An 18,963-nucleotide genomic window follows, 5' to 3' on the forward strand; every position below is an offset into this window, starting at 1 on the left:
TTAGTATGGGTCATTTATAAAGTTCCACCACACTGCTCCACTCTCAAAATTGATAAGCAAAGGATTAAGAAGCCTCTTAACTAAATAATCAAAGCAGAGTTTATTTATGAGATACTATTTAAAATGAAGAATACAGGGAAATAAAATGTACAACCTGAGTGTGTTCCAGGCGTCTCTTTCCACCTGCTGGGCTTGGAACTTTTTTAATACAATAAGGGCTGCAGCAGCCTCTTGCTTTAGGGTATGCTCCACCTTTCTCCAACTTTCACTCTTTTTCTCCTTCACTCCAGCTTCCCTGCTTCACTTTCACTTCTAAATCCAAGCCCCTTTCACTTTGTCTATCCCCCTGTGTCTAACTTTCCTCTCCTTACTGCCACTTCTGAATCCCTGTGTTTCTCTCTCACTGACCTTTCCTTCCATTCTCCTAGTGCTCCAGTATCCTTCTCTGTTCCGTTCGTCTTGTCAGCCTCCTTAATCTTGTCCTTTGGCCTCAGTCCCTTCTTGCTCTTAGCTTTTTCTCTCTTCATGCTCCAGCCTTTCTTCTCTCTTAATCTCGTCAGTCCCCCTTAATCTTGTCTGCCGGCCTTCTCTTCTAACTCCCAGGTCTATATATATCTTACTTCTCTCCACTCAAATCTCGGGGCTTTTTGCACCCCCACAGATCCCAAGCTAATCCGCCAGCCAGGGCTGCGGCTGGGGCTGGGGGGGCGCTCAAGCGTCACGTGCTTCAGCACAGGCTACGCCAGAGCCCAGCCTGGACAAGCCTGGGATCTCTCTGATAGATCCACTCAGAGTGGAGGGAGCTGGGGTCCCCTCCCAGCTGTCTGACCTGGCATCTTGTACAGCCCACGGGGTTTTTTGGCTCAGCTGAAGCAGAGGGGGAGGGGGCACCAGTACCTCACACACAGAAGAGACCCTATGGGCCTAAGGCGTTCTAATCTCAGCCCAAAGGTAGGATCCCCAAATCAAAATAAATTTCCATACAATTTACCAGCAGGAAGCCCAGGTAAGCCACCCATCCAGCCAAGATGTTATGCACTGTGAGGAGCCAGACCAGTGAGCAAAGGAGTTACCTGCCCAAATTTTGACACCATACTCTATAGTGGACTCCTATGAGGACCCTCAGGAAAAAGAAAGGACTCCAAGGTGTTATTGTACTGGAGTTGTAAATTTCCTGGCCTCCTGTCTTCCCTACATGTGTGTTTTGGTATTTTTGGTTCATTTCCACTCTTCCCTCCATAAACTCTTTTTGTTTGTTTGTTTGTACCAAATTTGTTTTATTCTTTACACTTCCTCATTCATCTTGATTCAGTCATTAGTGCTGCTTCCTTCTGAAGGAGCATCCTTCTGTAAGTCTTGCCTTTCCTCTTGTAGGCTGACATAGTACAGTGGAGCATCCGACACAGAGAACCACTGTTTGTGCATGGCTGAAGACAGTGGTGATTTTATAGCAGCCCGGGCACTTTACATCCATGAAATACAAGTTTGGACTCTGCACCAAACGCTGCTTCTTGTATTTCCACTTCTCCTCCTCCGGAGAGGGGTGCAGGAGATCTTTCTCAAGAGGCATGTTGGCACAGGGAGATCTTCACCGACGGAAAAGCCCCCTAATAAACTCTTGTGCATATTTGTGGAAAAATATGCCTCTAGTTTGGGGTAAAATGCTTTGTAACTATTCTTCTTGCTATGCCATTTATGTAAATGCCTTTGCTAAAAGAACTGGCTGAGTCTACTGGCTGATTGTTAAAGGGAAAAGTATTGGTAGGGACTTACAAGCTAATGTTAGAATGTTAGCCACCCATGGGGCTACCACTAGAATCCTGAAAGTAATAGCAGTCACCCTATGGGGACCCAGTCTATCTACGATGATGTAAATTTGGTGAGTGAACCCAGAATAGAGTATTATACATAGGTTATGACAACAAGGGCATGCTGGAGCCAACTCATACTGACTCATGTGTGCTAATTTTTATATTTCCAGTGTAAGCATTTATATTTGGGGATGAAAAGGGGATGAATGTGAGATAATAAAAAACAATAGCTAGTATATAGGGCTTTATAGCTATTGTCTCAGTTTATCTTCACAAAAACCCTGGGAGGTAGGTGCTATTATTATCCCTATTTTACATGTGGAGAAAATGAGGCAGGCAGAGGTGAAGACACACAGAACAAAACTTTTTAAAGCTCTATTGGGCAAGGGGGAGGTGCAGCTAGGTGGTGCAGTGGATAAAGCACTGGCCCTGGATTCAGGAGGACCTGAGTTCAAATCCAGCCTCAGACACTTGACACTTAACCAGCTGTGTGACCCTGGGCAAGTCACTTAACCCTCATTGCCCCGCAAAAAAAAGCTATATTGGAGAAAAGAAGAGGAAAAAGGGGGCAAGATTGTAGCTCAAGATGGATGGGATGATAATAATTGATAAGGAAGAGAAGGCAGAACTACTCAATTCTAATTTGACCTCTGTTTTCTCTTCCAAGGAGAATAATATTCACACAGGAAAGAATAGAACAAAAATATTGAAATGTAAGAGAACAGGTAAGAGAGAACAAAAAAAGTAACTATCTTTTAGGGGTTCAAGATCCCAGGTCCAAATAAACATCATCTTGGGATACTAAAAGTAATGGCAAGGAACTTTCCAGAATACTCATTGAGAAGCAATGGGCAGAAGCTGCCTGCCCAAGCTTCCTGCACATGAACTTGTTCCACTCCATCTTTCCTCCTTTTAAAAACACAGTTATAGCCGATATTACAACAAAAACAACAGCAACTAGTGTTTTTGTTAAGATGATTGTATTCTTTTCTTATCCTTCTACTCTCTCTGCAACATCCCAAACAATAGAATCCTGGACAAAACTCCTTTGACATCCCCAGAGGTGGACATTTTGGCAACTGTGATGTACCCTGGCTATAGAAAATGGTGAAGGAAATAATTTATTATGATGTTGGGGGTGGGGTATAAAACCCAATCCCTCCCAGGAAGAACTAAAAAAGGCATATAGGAATCTAGCCTGGAAATACCACCTATGCAGGAATCCAAATGAAGGAGAAAAGTTCGAATAGGTTTCTCATGCTTCTGAAGTGCTCTCTGATGCAAAGAAAATGACAAATGTGGAGAACTAGACATCAAAGAGGGTGGTTCTAGTGTGCTGTGATTCTTTGACAGATATCTCTGAAATGTTTTTTGGAGGAGGCAGAAGAATGCAAAAGGATTAGAGAGATTAAAAATGTTGTTCATCAGTTGTCGGTGACCCTAGAAAATTTATACAATGGTGCAACAAGAAAACTGGCTTTGCAACAGAATATAAATTGTGACCAACGTGAAGGATGAGTTGATGAGAAAAGGAGCTATAGAATGCTGTCCCAATTGCAGAGGGACTGAAATGCAAATAAAAATTCACCCGATAGGACCTGGAATGGTTCAGCAAATTCAATCAGTTTGTGTGGAATGCCAAGGGCATGGGCAATGAATCATCTCTTAAGCTAGATGTAAAAACTGCAATGGAAAATAGTTTAGGAGAAAGAACTCTGGATGTTTGTATTGACAAGGGCATGAAAGATGGTCAGAAGATAATATTCCATGGTGAAAGTAACCAGGAGTCCAGAGATATTATCATTGTTTTGGATAAAAAGGACAATGCTATATTTACATACCTCATTGTGGTGTGAGGATTTTTTCATGAATGTGGCTATCCAGTTGATTGAAGTATTGTGCAGTTTTCAGAAACTAGTATCGACTTGACAATAACAACCATAGTCATTACATCTCATCCTGGTGAGACTGTCAAACATGGAGATACCAAATGTGTTGTTGTTGTTGTTGTTTGTCCTTTGTTCCCAAAGAGGACCATGAGACCGGGTGATGTCATGACTTTCACGGAATCAGATTGGATGGAGTAGAAATGATGGAATTTGGGGGTAGCCAGGTGGCACAGTGGATAAAGCACTGGCCCTGGATTCAGGAGGACCTGAGTTCAAATCCAGCCTCAGACACTTGACACTTACTAGCTGTGTGACCCTGGGCAAGTCACTTAACCCCCATTGCCCTGCAAAAAAAAAAAAAAAGAAAGAAAGAAAAGAATGGATTTTGACTCATCTCAAGAAAGAAGATCCCATTACAATGAAGAAGCTCATGAGGATGATAAATATTCTCCAAGGCAATATTCTACTTCAGACCTCTTAATGTGGGCCAATGAATATTCTTTTTTGTAATGCTGGCTTTTTTTTTTTTAATGGGACAGTGACTAAGTAAAGGACTTGAGTCATCTTAACATCTTTTTTTTTTTTGGTGGAGCAATGAGGGTTAAGTGACTTGCCCAGGGTCACACAGCTATGTCAAGTGTCTAAGGCTGGATCTGAACTCAGGTACTCCTGAATCCAGGGCTGGTGCTTTATCCACTGTGCCACCTAGCTGTTCCCATCTTAACATTTTAACACACTCACTACTTGCTATTGTTTTTGTGTGATATACAACTATTTTTGTTGTTTAGATGTTTCAGTCCTGTCTGATTCTTCATGACCCCATTTTTGGGTTTTCTTGGCAAAGATACTGGAGTGTTTCTCCATTTCCTTCTCCAACTCATTTTACTGATGAGAAAACTATGGCAAATAGGGTTAAGGGACGTCTTCCTGACTCCAAACCTAGTGCTCTGTCCACTGTATCATCTAGCTGCCCATACTGAACAATAGTATTTTTACAAGCTAATGAACAAAATCAGTATCATAAAATGCTGGTTTTGCCATTGATGATGTTTAGTGTGCAAGACAGTTTAATATTGTTAATGATTTCCTTATATAAGGAAACTGCTGAGTATTTTTCATGACTTGTATTTTTGTTTCGATGTATATAGGCAGAGGCTTAGACTGAGGTTTGATTCTTGACTAAATGTACACAAGCATCTGGGAAGCTAGGTAGTAGAGTAGATAAAGCACCAGCCTTGGAGTCAGGAGGACCTGGGTTCAAATTTGGCCTCAGATACTCACTGTGTGTTCCTGGGCAAGTTACTTAACCCAGATTACCTAAAAAAATAGAATATGCATTCCATTGATATAACCCAGTGTCACCTCTGTGCTATGATGAGATGTGGACCAAAGAGGTTTTCACATAAGTGGAGATCTGTGCTATTAGTTGATAAAATCATCACCTCACACTATAATATATAGGACAGGTGGATGGTATAGTGGATAGAGCCCTAGACCTGGAGTGAGGAAGACCTTAGTTCATATCTGGCCTCAGAGACTTACTAGCAATGTGACTCTGGGGCAAATCACTTAACTTCTCTGTCTCAGTTTCCTTATCTGTAAAATGGGGATATTAAGACCTACCTCTCAGAGTTGTTGTGAGGATCAAATGAGATAATGTTTGTAAAGCTTAGCACAGTGCCTGAACACATAGTAGATACTATGTAAATGTTAACTTATTATAGTCACTGTAATGAGTAAAATGTGTTATTTCAGCTGATTTTATGAAGTGTTGTTAAATAAATTGAAGTTAAGTCAAAATCGATCAGTCACTTATACTAGACAGTCTATAGAAATAATGAAAAAAGTAAAGGTAGATGAGGATTTAAATAATAAATCCAAAATAATTTAAAGTAAAATTTAAATCATATGCAAAAATCTTTGTAAATATTGTTATTAACGATTATTTTGTCCAGAACATTATAGGTGGTCATAAACCTTCATTGTGCTTAAAAGTACAAACATATTAACAGTTGTAACACATGGTAAATGAAGAATGATAGAAGAAATAGCATAAAGGAGACATGATAAGGAAAAATGAGCCATTCGCTTAGGAAGTAGGTAGGTTAAACAATGGAGTCTCTTCATTTCCCACCAGCTTCTCTCTTTTGGACTTCTCCATCATGCCCCAGGAGACTCACCATTCTGCAAGATCATAGTGGGAGCTCACTGGTTGGAAGGTGCAGCAGGGAGCTCCTCCCAAAGCTTTTATTTAAGGAGGGTTCTGAGGATGGTCATCTCTTCATTTCCCACCCGATGCCCTCCTTTAGAATTCTGAGTACCAGGGCAGCTAGGTGGTGCAGTGGAAAGAGCACTGGCCTTGGATTCAGGAGTACCTGAGTTCAAATCTGGCCTCAGACCCTTGACATTTACTAGCTCTGTGTGTGTGTGTGTGTGTGTGTGTGTGTGTGTGTGTGTGTGTGTGTGTGACCCTGGGCAAGTCACTTAACCCCAACTGCCTCACCAAAAAAAAAAAAAAAAAGAATTCTGAGTACCTTTCCTTCTCTCCTCCCCCGCTTCTCTCCTCCCTCCCTCCTGCCCCGACTTTTCAGCTTCCTTCTGCATGGATTGTAACCTCTGTGTGCACTGTCTTTCTTTTTTGTACCTGTATTCCCAGCACTCAACACAGTGCTTTGAGGGTGCTTATTAATGTTTACTGACTGACGACTCTTCATGGTCCAGAGGTATCTATGTGTAGTGTGCTTCCCTCCTAGAGCTGTCACCCCCAACTGGAATTTGCATATTGGGTCCCCTGCAGGAACAACTGCAACCCCAAAGTCAAAGAGTATGCTGTGGGCCACCTCCCCCCCCCAAAAAAAAACCACAAAAAAACTTCAGCCTAGAATTTCTCACTGGTGGGCTTACCTTTCATAGATAGCCAGGAGACACAATTAGCGCAAAGCAAAAGCATTTAACTAGGGTGGTGGCAGTATGATAAAATATTCCCCCCACAAACCCAGGATATACTCTCCCCAGGGGCTCCTAGGAGGTGGCAGTGAATAGAGTGCCATGCTAAGAGTCAGATAGACTCCTTTTCCTGAGTTCAAATCCAACACTTACTAGCTGTGTGACCCTAGGCAAGACACTTAACCCTGTTTGCCTCAGTTTCCTCATCTGTAAAATGAGCTGTTGAAGGAAATGGCAAACTACTGCACTATCTTTACCAAGCAAACCACAAAGAGTGGGATATGAATGGCAAACAACCAAACAACAAATACCCTCCCCAAAACACGGGGAGGGAAAGTATATATAAACTTAAGAGTACACTGGTGTGGGGCGGCTAGGTGGCGCAGTGGATAAAGCACCGGCCCTGGATTCAGGAGTACCTGAGTTCAAATCCGGCCTCAGACACTTGACACTTACTAGCTGTGTGACCCTGGGCAAGTCACTTAACCCCAATTGCCTCACCAAAAAAAAAAAAAAGAATACACTGGTGGTGAGGTACAGGACATAGCTGGCCAGAGCAACTCGTACCTCCAATATTGCAAGTCCCAAGTGTTCTTTCTCTTTCTGTGGAGCCCTTACACTTCACCTCCTATCCCAGAGGCTCAGCACTTCTGTTGAGTAAGCTGTGAGGTTGCTCCTCTGCATACCTGGCTTCTTGACTGCTGGGGCTTGTTATCTCTTGAATCTCTATTCAGCTCTTTTCTCTGCTGCCAGACTTGATCCTTTTTTTTTTTTTTTTTTTTTTTTTTTTTGGTGAGGCAATTGGGGTTAAGCGACTTGTCCAGGGTCACACAGCTAGTAAGTGTTAAGTGTCTGAGGTCAGATTTGAACACAGGTCCTCCTGAATCCAGGGCCGGTGCTCTATCCATTGTGCCACCTAGCTGCCCCTCTTGATCCTTTTTTAATTGCCTTGAATGCTGCCTCTCTGTGTCTACATCTGTCTGAAGAATGTGTCTCTGCTTCCTAATGGGAGTGGTATCACCCACTGGACAAGCAACTCTCCTGTGGGGTGGGGTGGCCCATGCTGGGGGGAGGGTAGCGAGTGTTAACATGGGAGAAGAAAGTTCTCTGGTAGAGATGCAAAAAGGCACACTCTAGAAAACTTCTCTGAAACAACTGCTTCAAACTTCTAAACTGGCCTTAGTAGATTTAATTTTAGAAAGGCCTCCAGGAAAGGGTCTACTGGAGTCAGCTCTAACCCCAAAGCCAAATTGTTATGAGCCTAGCATACCCCAGAAGTTCTCTGGGGTAAATCAAAGAACCTTCTCCTTGAGAAACTAAACCAAAGGACAGAAACACCTAAAGAGATAAGTGGCACTGGATCGGGACTGAGCTAGCTCCAAGACCATCACCCTTCATTCCAGTCTCCCTCACCCCTGGGGAGATAAGATTAGGTGTGACTGCTGCCTTTGTGCCATGAGGAGGAGAGAGATGGCTTGAGAGATCCACAGCCACCCCTCACCCAACTCCCCCAGCCACCACCAGTGGGGGATGGTTCTCCCCCAATAAGGGAACTTTCCACAGTCAGATGATCACCCCCATCAGTCCTCTATAAAAGTATCTGCTGGTCTCCTGCTCTAGGAGATAAGTATCTCAGAGCCACGCTCTGTGCCATGCCTTCTCCCCGTAAGAAGAAATCCAAGGATTTCTCTCTTGGTTTCCTTTCCCCTAGCACCCTAAATAAACTATTATTTTATTCTAATTGGATTTGTGTGCAAGAGGGTGTAATTCTTTAAAGAGGAATTCCTAAGAACCCCTACCCCTTACCCTAACCCTATGCCAAAACCCCACCTAATTACCCCATAACACAAATTTTAAGTATGAGGGAAATTGACAAATACTGAGACCTGTTGATTGTCTAGACTTAAGTTATGGAGAAAATGTTAATAGTGCAGATTAAACTTAAAAGTGTTATCTTATGTACATCTGTGAGGGTAAGCCAGTTGTTAAATACTTACTAGCCCACCACTGTCTCCAGGGGGTGTGGCCAACCTTTCCTAAGCCAATGCCCATCTGCCCTTCCAATTCAATCAGAGAACTTCATTAAAAAAAAAAAAAAGAATGATAGGTTCACATCCCTGAATTTTGTTAGCATGTCAATACCAAGTTGTATGCCCTTCACTTTCAGTGATTATATCATCTAGCTATGGGAAGGGAGAGGAGGAGTTTGGAGAGCCAGGAGAGCTCACTTCACCTACTTATGTATACAATTGACAAGAAAACAAGAGAATGGGTTCCAGCATGTTGAGTGGATCACTTGTTTCAGATTGACACGAAGACATGAAAGTCACACAGAATGGGCAGGAAGGAATATATTGCAAATGCATAATGTTGGAGGGAGATTCCTCTGCCCTGAGTTCCCAGATAGTACATATTTTCTTATATAGCTAAGTCATGAAATGGATATAATATAATAGGATGGTGGTAGAATGTGGAATGACACGTACTATTGACTAGCTATGACCTTGGGAAAATCACTCTCCCTCCTTTGAACCTGAGTTTCCTCATCTGTCAGACATGAACGGTTGGTTTAGAGGATCTTTGACTTTCTAGAATGAAATTCTGTGAATGGAATAGTTCTGGAATATAATGGGATGGGATACAATGGAATGGACTTGAACAGTGGGAAGATTTGAGACATGTCAGATGAACAACCCTCACCCAACATTGGGGACAGGAACCAAGACTGGGAAAGGGTAAACCCTGAAAAGCCCCTTTCTTTCATCTCACCCACAGCACCTCCAAAAGGGCTGAGGACAGGGGCCAGGGAAAGAAAAGTGAGCAGTGCAAAGGGCATTTAGGAGACATTATGGTGATAATGATTAAGAAGGGAGTGGAGGAAAGAGTCTGATGGAGGTAGCTATTGATTCTTGGGCATTTTATTTCCTTTCCCTTGTTCCTACTGACCCTGTTTGTGTTTTTTTTTTTTAAGTTCGTTCGTGTTAAAAATAAATCCTGTTCTGTTTTGAGGGAGGCTGCCAGTCTCCTTTCTTGCCCCAATATTGCAGTGAGCCGCTTAGCTAACACTCCCCAATTAAAAATTGGTAGAGCAGGGGCGGCTAGGTGGCGCAGTGGATAAAGCACCGGCCCTGGATTCAGGAATACGTGAGTTCAAATCCGGCCTCAGACACTTGACACTTACTAGCTGTGTGACCCTGGGCAAGTCACTTAACCCCCGTTGCCCCGCAAAAAAAAAAAAAAAAAAAAAATCGGTAGAGCAGAAAGAACAAAAGATTGGAGCGAAGCATGTTGGGTCCTACTCCTAGCTTTGTCACTTACCTGGCTGGTGACTTTGAGCAAGTCACTTCTCTGGGCCTCAGTGTCCTCATCTATAAAACAAGGGATTTGGAACATAGTTTCTTCCAGTTTGTGTTTCTGTATATGTCCATGTCAACACTAGAGGGCAGCAAAGGCCAGGGGACTGCATACCAGTATACTACCAGAGGAAAGGGGGCATCCAGGAAGGAGGGTTTGGACCTCCTTTGCTCCAGTCTTTATACCTCTTCTGAAAGTAAGATGGGGCTCCTTCCCTGAAGCATGGATGTGGAGTAGGGAATGAACCCCTATCTCCATAATCCTGAAGGATTTGGGGTGGGGAAAATGTTGCCCGATGTCAGGAGTGGGGTGAAGAGGGACTCACTGCATACCCAGTGGGGGTAAGGCTGGGGTGGAGTGGGATATACAGTCTCTTGAGGCCCTACCCCCATTTCTTAGTGTGGGATATCTGATGGGGAATAGCAAGAGATGAGTCTTCATCCTTCCCACTCAAGAGTATGTTGGAGAAACACAAACCAACTTACCTGTAGATAATTGTTAAATTTTCAGTGTAAACATTTACACCTCAGAAATAAACAAATACTACAAATCAGGCCTGATTTATTATTTTATTGATTGTCTCAACTTAAAGTGATGGACAAATGTTAATAATGCATATTAAACTTTTTAAAAATGTATTTTATTTAATTAAATATCTCTCACAGATAAAAATTTTTAACATTCATTCTTTAAAAATTCTGAATTCCAAATTCTCTCCCTTCCTCTGTGAGAAGACAAGCAATATGATATTGATTATACACGTGGTCATGAAAAGCATATTTTCATATTAGCCATGTATGCAGATTAAACTTAAAAGTGTATTATATGAACATTCCCCTCCCCCTGGAAATCTGGTTGTTAAACATTTACCACCACACCATAGTTCCCACTTCAAGATTTCTCTCCATTCTAAGAAGTAGGGAGGAGTCTGAAGTAAATGTGGACTAAAGTGACTGCTCCCTCCTCTAGCTTATCCAGCACAGTGGGAAGTGGGGACCTGGAAGAGGAAAAGAAGGATCTAAGAGGAAGGAGCCCCCTGAATCATGCCCTAAAGGATGGGCGGAGCTGAACATCCAGTTGTCATGGATCTGTTGGCTGTGGCAAGCTAATGATAAGGGTTGGGGCTGCCTATCTGTAAAAAAGTGCCCAGCCTCCCTCCCTCCTCACCCACTACCCATTAGATCTGCACATTGTCCTTTTCACATATTCCATCTAAGTCAGGACACCCCATCTTCCATCTCCATTCCTTTTTACTGCCTGTCCACCATGCCTGGAATACATTCCCTCCTCAGCTCAGTCTTTTGGAATCCTTGGTTTCCTTCAAGACTGTATCAAATTTGGGGCAGCTAGGTGATGCAATGGATAAAGCACCAGCCCTGAATTCAGGAGGACCCAAGCTCAAATCCGACCTTAGACACTTGACACTAGCTGTGCGACCCTAGGCAAGTCACTTAACCCCAATTGCCTCACCAAAAAAAAAAAAGAAGAAGATAGATAGATAGATGATAGATAAATGAATGGATAGATAGACAGACCGATAGACAGATAGAGAATTAAATCCACTATCACTCCTTCTAAATATTTTTTACCTCCCTTGGTTTCTGTGATATTCCACTTTCTGGTTTCTCCTTCTTCCTGTCTGACTCTTCCTCTCAGTCTCCTTTGCTTGCCCATCCTCCTCCCAAGTGTGGTCATGTCCTACAGCTGTGTCCTTGCCCCTCTTCTTATCTCTTTCTACCTTCTCATCTTTGGCAATTCCATTGACCTTTTTATTTTTTTGCAGAACAATGAGGGTTAAGTGATTTGCTCAGGGTCACACAGCTAGTAAGTGTCAAGTGTCTGAGGCCAGATTTGAACTCAGGTCTTCCTGAATCCCAGGGCTGGTGCTTTATCCACTTCGCCACCTAGCTGTCCCCCAATCCCATTAACTTTCAGAGCTTCTGTGATTGCCATTATGCAACAACTTCCAAATCAGTCTCAGTCTCTCTTGAGTTCAAGTCCTGTGTTTCTAACAGCTTTCTGGACATTTCCATGTTGGTATCCCACTGAAACCTCTCTTGGAATATGTCCAAAAAGGGATTCATCATCTTCCCCCACACCAACTATCTTATTTCTGTTGATGGCACCACCCAAGTTATCTATCTATCTTTCTATTAGAATGTAAGCCTCTCGAGGACAAGGAGTGTTTCAATTTTATATCTATATCCCTAATGCCTACATGGTGCTTGGCAAAAAATGTAAACACTTGATAAATACTTGCTGATAGATTTATTGATCCTTATTCAATTTTATTCAATTTTATTTTTTTTTTTGTTTTGTTTGGCGGGGCAATGAGAGTTAAGTGACTTGCCCAGGGTCACACAGTTAGTGTCAAGTGTCTGAGACCAGATCTGAACTCAGGTCCTCCTGAATCCAAGGCCAGTGCTTTATCCTACTGTACCACCTAGCTGCCCCTATTCAATTTTATTTAATTAGATTTTCCCTAACATTCTAGCTGGTCAAGATCTTTTTGGATCTTGATTTTAAATGAATTTTAATTTAATGAATAACAACAAAGATGGCGGAGGAAAGGCAGTGAGCTCCCAAACTCATGATACGATCGCTCCAAAAAACATCCAAATGACGCCATAGGAAAATGCCCGGAACAGAAAAACTCAAAGAAGAATGTGCTGAAATCATCTTCTAACCAAGAACGGCTTGGAAGGTCAGAAGGAGGGAGCTGCTGTGCTGATACAGGAGTCAGGCCCAACCCCACAGTCACCCTGACACAGATCCAATTCCAGGAAGGCCTCACCAGAGAAGCAGACCCCCAGAGCCTCTGAATCAGCTGAAGCACCAGTGTTGTCTGGAACTAAGCTCACAGTCTGGTGAGTGGGCTGAGCCCTGGGCAGGGGGGAGACTACAGGGGTCTATGCTGGTGCTAAGGCAGAACTTGGATTTTACACCCCTGCTGAGAACCAGGAGGTAGGCTTGAGTAGCAGTGGCCCAGGTGTGGGAGGGGCATAGGCTTGTCGGAGCTAACAACCACAACACACAAAGCTGGTTGATTAGCAAGTTGGTCTGGAATCATCTAAGGAGCAGGAAACAGGCCAGGCAAGGGAAGAACCTGATTCTCCTTAAATCATACCACCTGGGACTTCTTAAGCTTGGGCTACTGCAGCCTGGAAACAGTGCCCCACCTTAAGGAGCTAAAAGTCTAGTAAAAGAAAGGCAAGATGAGCCTACAGAGAAAGGTGAGGACCATAGAAAGTTTCTTCAGTAACAAGAAAGACCAAGGGGCACCCTCAGAGGAAGATGTCAACATCAGGGCCCCTATATCTAAAGCTTCCAAGAAAAATATGAATTGATCTCAGGCCATAGAAGTGCTCAAAAAGGACTTTGAAGATAAAGTTAGAGAGGTAGAGGAAAAAATGGAAAGAGAAATGAGGGTGATGCAGGAAAGACATGAGAAAAAAGTCAACAGCTTGAAAAGTCAAATTGGCCAAATGGAAAAGGAGGTACAAAAGCTCTCTGATGAAAATAATTGCCTAAGAATTAGGATTGAACAAATGGAAGCTAGTGACTTTGTGAGAAACCAAGACACAATAAAGCAAATCCAAATGAATGAAAAAATGGAGGGCAATGTGAAATATCTTCTGGGAGGAACTGCTGACTTGGAAAATAGGTCCAGGAGAGATAATTTGAAAATTATTGTTCTACCTGAAAACCATGATCAGGGAAAGAGCTTAGACACCATCTTCCAAGATATTCTCAGGGAAAATTACCCTGAAATTCTAGAAGAAGAAGCTAAAATAGAAATTGAGAGAATCCACCGAGCACCTCCAGAAAGAGATCCCAAAAGGAAAACTCCTAGGAATGTTATAGCCAAAATCCGGAGCTCTCAGGTTAGGGAGAGGGTATTGCAGGCTGCCAGAGGGAAGGAATTCAAGTGCTGTGGAGCCCTGGTAGGGATGGCACAGGATCTGGCGGCTTCTGCATTGAAGGACCGGAGAGCATGGAATGTGATGTTCCAGGGGGCAGGGGAAATGGGATTGCGGCCAGGAATTGCCTACCCAGCAAAACTCAGCATTGTCTTTCGGTGGAAAAAGTGGGACTTTGATGGAGGGGAGGACTTTCAGATATTTGTGGTGGAGGGACCTGAACTGAATGGCAGGTTTGACTTTCAAATTTTACTGGAGAACCATGGAAAATTGGAACTGGGGGATATACCTGGGGTCGTATAGTGGGAGACTGTCTTGTGTCTGAGGCCGGGTTTTGGCTGGGATCCCCCTGGGTCCAGGGGTGATGCTTTGCCCACTGTGTCACTTGGCTAGGTGATGACATCTTTAGGGTTAAATTGAGGGGTAAAAGGAATTCACTGGTGGAGGGGGAGGGGGAAGGGCAGAAGTGAAATCCTACATAAAAGTAACAGGAAAAGGCTTATGGAGTGGAGGAAGAGATGGGAGAGGAGCAGGACAGTAAATGAATTTTACACTCATCAGAAAAGGCTCAAAGACCTTAAACTCATCTGAGCTGCCTCAAGGAGGGACTAACAGACACACACCCAACTGGGTGGAGTCATCTGTTTAATCTGGGCAGTAAATGAGCCTAACACTCATCAGAATTGGGTCAAAGACCTCAATCTCATTAGAATTGGCTCAAGGAGGGAATCATGCACACACTTAAATGAATAACAACAATATCTACCTCCATTTGAAAAATAACATGAAATAAAGTGTGAGGAGTTATTGATTCTGCCCACATAAGCTATGTTTGGTACCAAAGATCCCTTGACATAATTCCAGAGTTTTTCCAGAGTTTGTGGCCCATAGGTTGGGAATGACTAGACTAGATGGTCTCCAAATTCCTTTTTCATTCTATCGGTTTATAAGATTATTATGATCCCCCCTTTGCTATACAATTCTATGATTTTAAATTGATAGTGCCAAATCAGCAGAATGGAGAAGTGGGGAACAGATAAAAGAAAAGGTACCAGTGTTCCTAATAGCTAGGAAAGTTCTAAATTCTACTTCTCATAGAATCAAAAGGATTTGAACCTGGACCAGTAAGATTCTAGGTTTAATATGAGCAACTTCCCTCTGGTGATTATTTCTGATTTATCCTGTATATACCTTGTTTGTACGTAGTAGTTTGCATGTTTTCTTCCCCATTAGATGGTGACCTTCTTGAGGGTAGAGACTCTTTTGCTTTTCTTTGCATCCCTAGGGCTTAGCATAGTGCCCAGAATATAATTGTTGTTTTTGTTGTTTGTCCTTCTGTTCTTGAAGAAAACTGTGACATCAAGGAGGTGATGTCACCACTTGCAGTGAACTGGATTTAGGTGAGGGAGGGCTGTGCAAAGTCACCAGCCTCACACTCTCCTCCAGAGCCAGCTGGGCCAAGTGGTAAGATATACATCAGGATGAGTGGAGGTGGCCCTGGACGTTTAAGACAATTGGGGTTAAGTGACTTGCCTAGGGTTACACAGCTAGTAAGTGTCTGAGGCTATATTTGAACTCAGGTTCTCCCAACTTCAGGGCCAGTACTCTATCCACTGTACCACCTAGCTGCCCCCTGTCATATAATAGGCTCTTTTTTTTTTTTTAAGTGAGGCAATTGGGGTTAAGTGACTTGTCCAGGGTCACACAGCTGGTAAGTGTTAAGTGTCTGAGGTCGGATTTGAACTCAGGTCCTCCTGACTCCAGGGCCGGTGCTCTATCCACTGCTGGATATCACTGAGCTGCCCCATATAATAGGCTCTTAATAAATGCATATTGAGTGATTGGATTCAGGTCCAGACGAGAGGTAGGTTTATGCACTAAAGACAACTGGCCTGATTACTAGAGAGAGAAAATTTAAGGTCAAAGCTAGAATGGGATACTAATTTCATTCTGAATCCTTCTGTTGTTGTTGAGTCATTTCAGTCATGAATGACTCTTCTTGACCCATTTTGGGGATATCCTGGCAAAGATACTAGAATGGTTTTCCATTTGATTCTCCAGCTCATTTTATAGATAAAGAAACTGAGGCAAAGGACAACTAGGTGTCACAGTGGATAAAAGCACTGGCCTTGGATTCAGGAGGACCTGAGTTCAAATCCAGCCTCAGACACGTGACACTTATTAGCTGTGTGACCCTGGGCAAGTCACTTAACCCTCATTGCCCTGAAAAAAAACAACCAGAAAACAAAATAAAAACAAACAAAAAAAGAAAGGGAGGCAAACAGGGTGGAGTGACTTGTCCAGGGACACATAACTAGTAAGTGTCTGAAACTGCATTTGAACTCAGGGTCTCCTGACTTCAAGCCCAGTACTCTATCCACTGCACCACCTACCTGGCCTATACTGAATCTTTGGCAGAATTTTTGGAAAAGTAAATGACTCTTTCCCTCTTTAGTAGAGAGCTCAATAACCAATTCCAGATAGGATAGGGCAAAGATGGAAGAAGGGATTATTATAATCACTATCATAAGAGGGAAAGTAACCTGGATGATCCAACTGGGCCCATGTACAAGTGGAAGGGGAAAGGGGGAAGGAACAAGAGTTTATTAAGTTCCTACTATGTGCCAGACACTATACTAAGCACTCTACAAACATTATCTTGTGGCTTGTATCTCATATTACTGTTGTTGTTCAGTTGTATCTGACTTTTCATGACCCCATTTGGGTTTTTCCCCCCTTTTAAATAGGATTTTATTTTATTTTATTTTCCAATTTACATGTCAAGATAGTTTTCAACATTCATTTTTGGAAGATTTTGAGTTTCAAATTTTTCTCCCTCCCTCTTTCTCTTCCCTCCCCCTCCTGAATTCAGCAAGCAATCTGATATAGGATATACATTACAATCATGTTAAATAAATGTATTTCCACATTAGTCATGTTGTGAGAGGAAAATCAGAACCAAAGGGGGGGGAAAAACATAAGAAAGAAGAAACAAAAAACACAACAACAAAGTAAAAATAGTATGCTTGAGTCTGCATTCAGACTCCATAGTTCTTTCTCTGGCTGTGGAGAGCATTTTCCACGATGAGTCATTTAGAATTGTCTTGGATTAATGTATTGCTGAGAAGAACTAAGTCTATCACTGTTGATCATCACACAATGTTGCTGCTACTGTGTAGAATGTTCTCTTGGTTCTGCTCACTTCACTCAGAATCAGTTCATGTAAGTCTTTCTAGGTTTTTCTGAAATCTGCCTGTTCATCATTTCTTACAGCACAATGATATTCCATTACATTAATATAACACAACTTGTTCAGCCATTCCCCAATTGAGGTGTACTCTAAATTTCCAATTCTTTGCATTTGGGGTTTTCTTGGCAAAATTACTGGTGTGGCTTGCCATTTCCTTCTCTAGCTCATTTTACAAATGAAGAAACTGAAGCAAAGAGAGTTAAGGGATTTACCCAGGGTCACACAGTGTGGTAAAAATTATTTGTGGTAAAGATTAATATTGAAAATATTAGGGGCAGCTAGGTGGCGCAGTGGATAAAGCACCGGCCCTGGAGTCAGGAGTACCTGAGTTCAAATCCGGCCATAGACACTTAACACTTACTAGCTGTGTGACCCTGGGCAAGTCAACCCCAATTGCCTAACAAAAAAAGAAAGTATTAGCTGAATCATTTGGGAGGGGCCACACGTGGCCCACCCTGAGATTATGTATTCTACTGAGAAGGGCCTCCCCTTTTGGGGGAGGAAAATGGGACACCAGACCTCTTTTGGGGGAGGAAAAAACGAAACAAGACCAGAAGGGAGGGAACTTCTGGGAGGAGGGGTGTGTTCAAAGAGCTCTTGCTCTTTCGGCCTGGCAATCAGTCTGGTGGCAGTCCTTGGACCTGCAGACCCACGTGTTTTGCTCCATTTCAGGTGACTGCGTTTTTCTAACGAGCAACTGTAAACTGACTGGGGTTGGTGAGTTTAACCCTAAATTCCTTTGAACTAGCTTAATTGGGAATGCTCTGGGATTGCATAGGCTAAGCTTAGAGTTAAGACTATCTATCTTTATTTTCTACTTCCTTATTTCCTTAATTGGTTTCACCTTTGTGGTTTAATTAATTCCCAAGTAATAAAACCTGATCCTTTATGAACTAAAGCTCAGAGGTTCCTTTTCTTATTGGCCTGGGAGGAATATATAAAAAAGGAAAGTTCGAAGGGAAGATTAAACCTAAAAGAGTCCCTCATACTTCCGGGACCCCAATATTAAGGCGAGTCGCCCTAATAATGCTCCATATATCACATTTTGGCCCTCACAACAGCTAGTAAGTGTCACAGGCCAGATTTTAATTCAGGAAGATGAATCTTCCTGACTCCAGGCCCATCACTCTATCCACTGCCCCACCTAAATGGCCATCTCATATTATAGCCTGGGATGAATATTTAGAAGTGAAATGTTAGATTCTAAGTTTCTGGAAGGCAAGGACTGTCTTTTGTCTCCCTTTGTAACACTGATGCTTCCTGGCATTAATAAATATTGATTGATTGATATAGAGGGAGCTGAAACATCCAACAAGCATGAAGAAATGAGACAATGCTAAATAAGCCCTCACAAGTCATACCTGTAAAAAAAAATCCCACACCTTCAACTTTTACCATGTAATAATACCAAACCCCTATATTAATATAGTACTTTTAGCCTTTCAAACCATTTTCAAACACATTGTCTCTTTTTGTCCACCCCTCAGCACTGCGACAGAGGTAAGGTTGATATATTTAGCTCTGTTTGGCATGAGAAGCTGAGGCCTGGAAGTAACTCACCTGAGGTCATGGAACAATTTAGTGGCTTATCTAAGAATAGAACTCATGTTTTCAGACCCACTACTTCTTGATAAGCTATAGCACCATGGTTTTTCAGCTACCTCCTTTAGGGGTTAGATTTAAGATTTCATTGACCTAGGAAAACCCTGATAAGAAAACTTCCTACACCAATGCTGATCAGTATTTATTCTCTGGTGGCTAGGTGGGTTATGTCATGACTTGAGCTGAATTGG

General features: G+C 42.5%; 1 protein-coding gene and 1 pseudogene across 1 annotated transcript; one reads left to right on the top strand and one right to left on the bottom strand.

Annotated features, from left to right (window-relative positions):
• Positions 1-1,260: 1,260 nt before the first annotated feature.
• On the bottom strand, positions 1,261-1,570 carry LOC122725792 (40S ribosomal protein S27-like). The gene has a single exon (XM_043963109.1). It carries the CDS (start codon positions 1,568-1,570, stop codon positions 1,316-1,318), a length of 255 nt encoding a protein of 84 aa, XP_043819044.1. The 3' UTR covers positions 1,261-1,315.
• A 1,345-nt stretch (positions 1,571-2,915) lies between these two features.
• Positions 2,916-17,860, top strand: LOC122754964 (annotated as a pseudogene).
• Positions 17,861-18,963: the final 1,103 nt, after the last annotated feature.

This window comes from Dromiciops gliroides, chromosome 4 (assembly GCF_019393635.1).
Source record: "Dromiciops gliroides isolate mDroGli1 chromosome 4, mDroGli1.pri, whole genome shotgun sequence".
Taxonomy (NCBI): domain Eukaryota; kingdom Metazoa; phylum Chordata; class Mammalia; order Microbiotheria; family Microbiotheriidae; genus Dromiciops; species Dromiciops gliroides.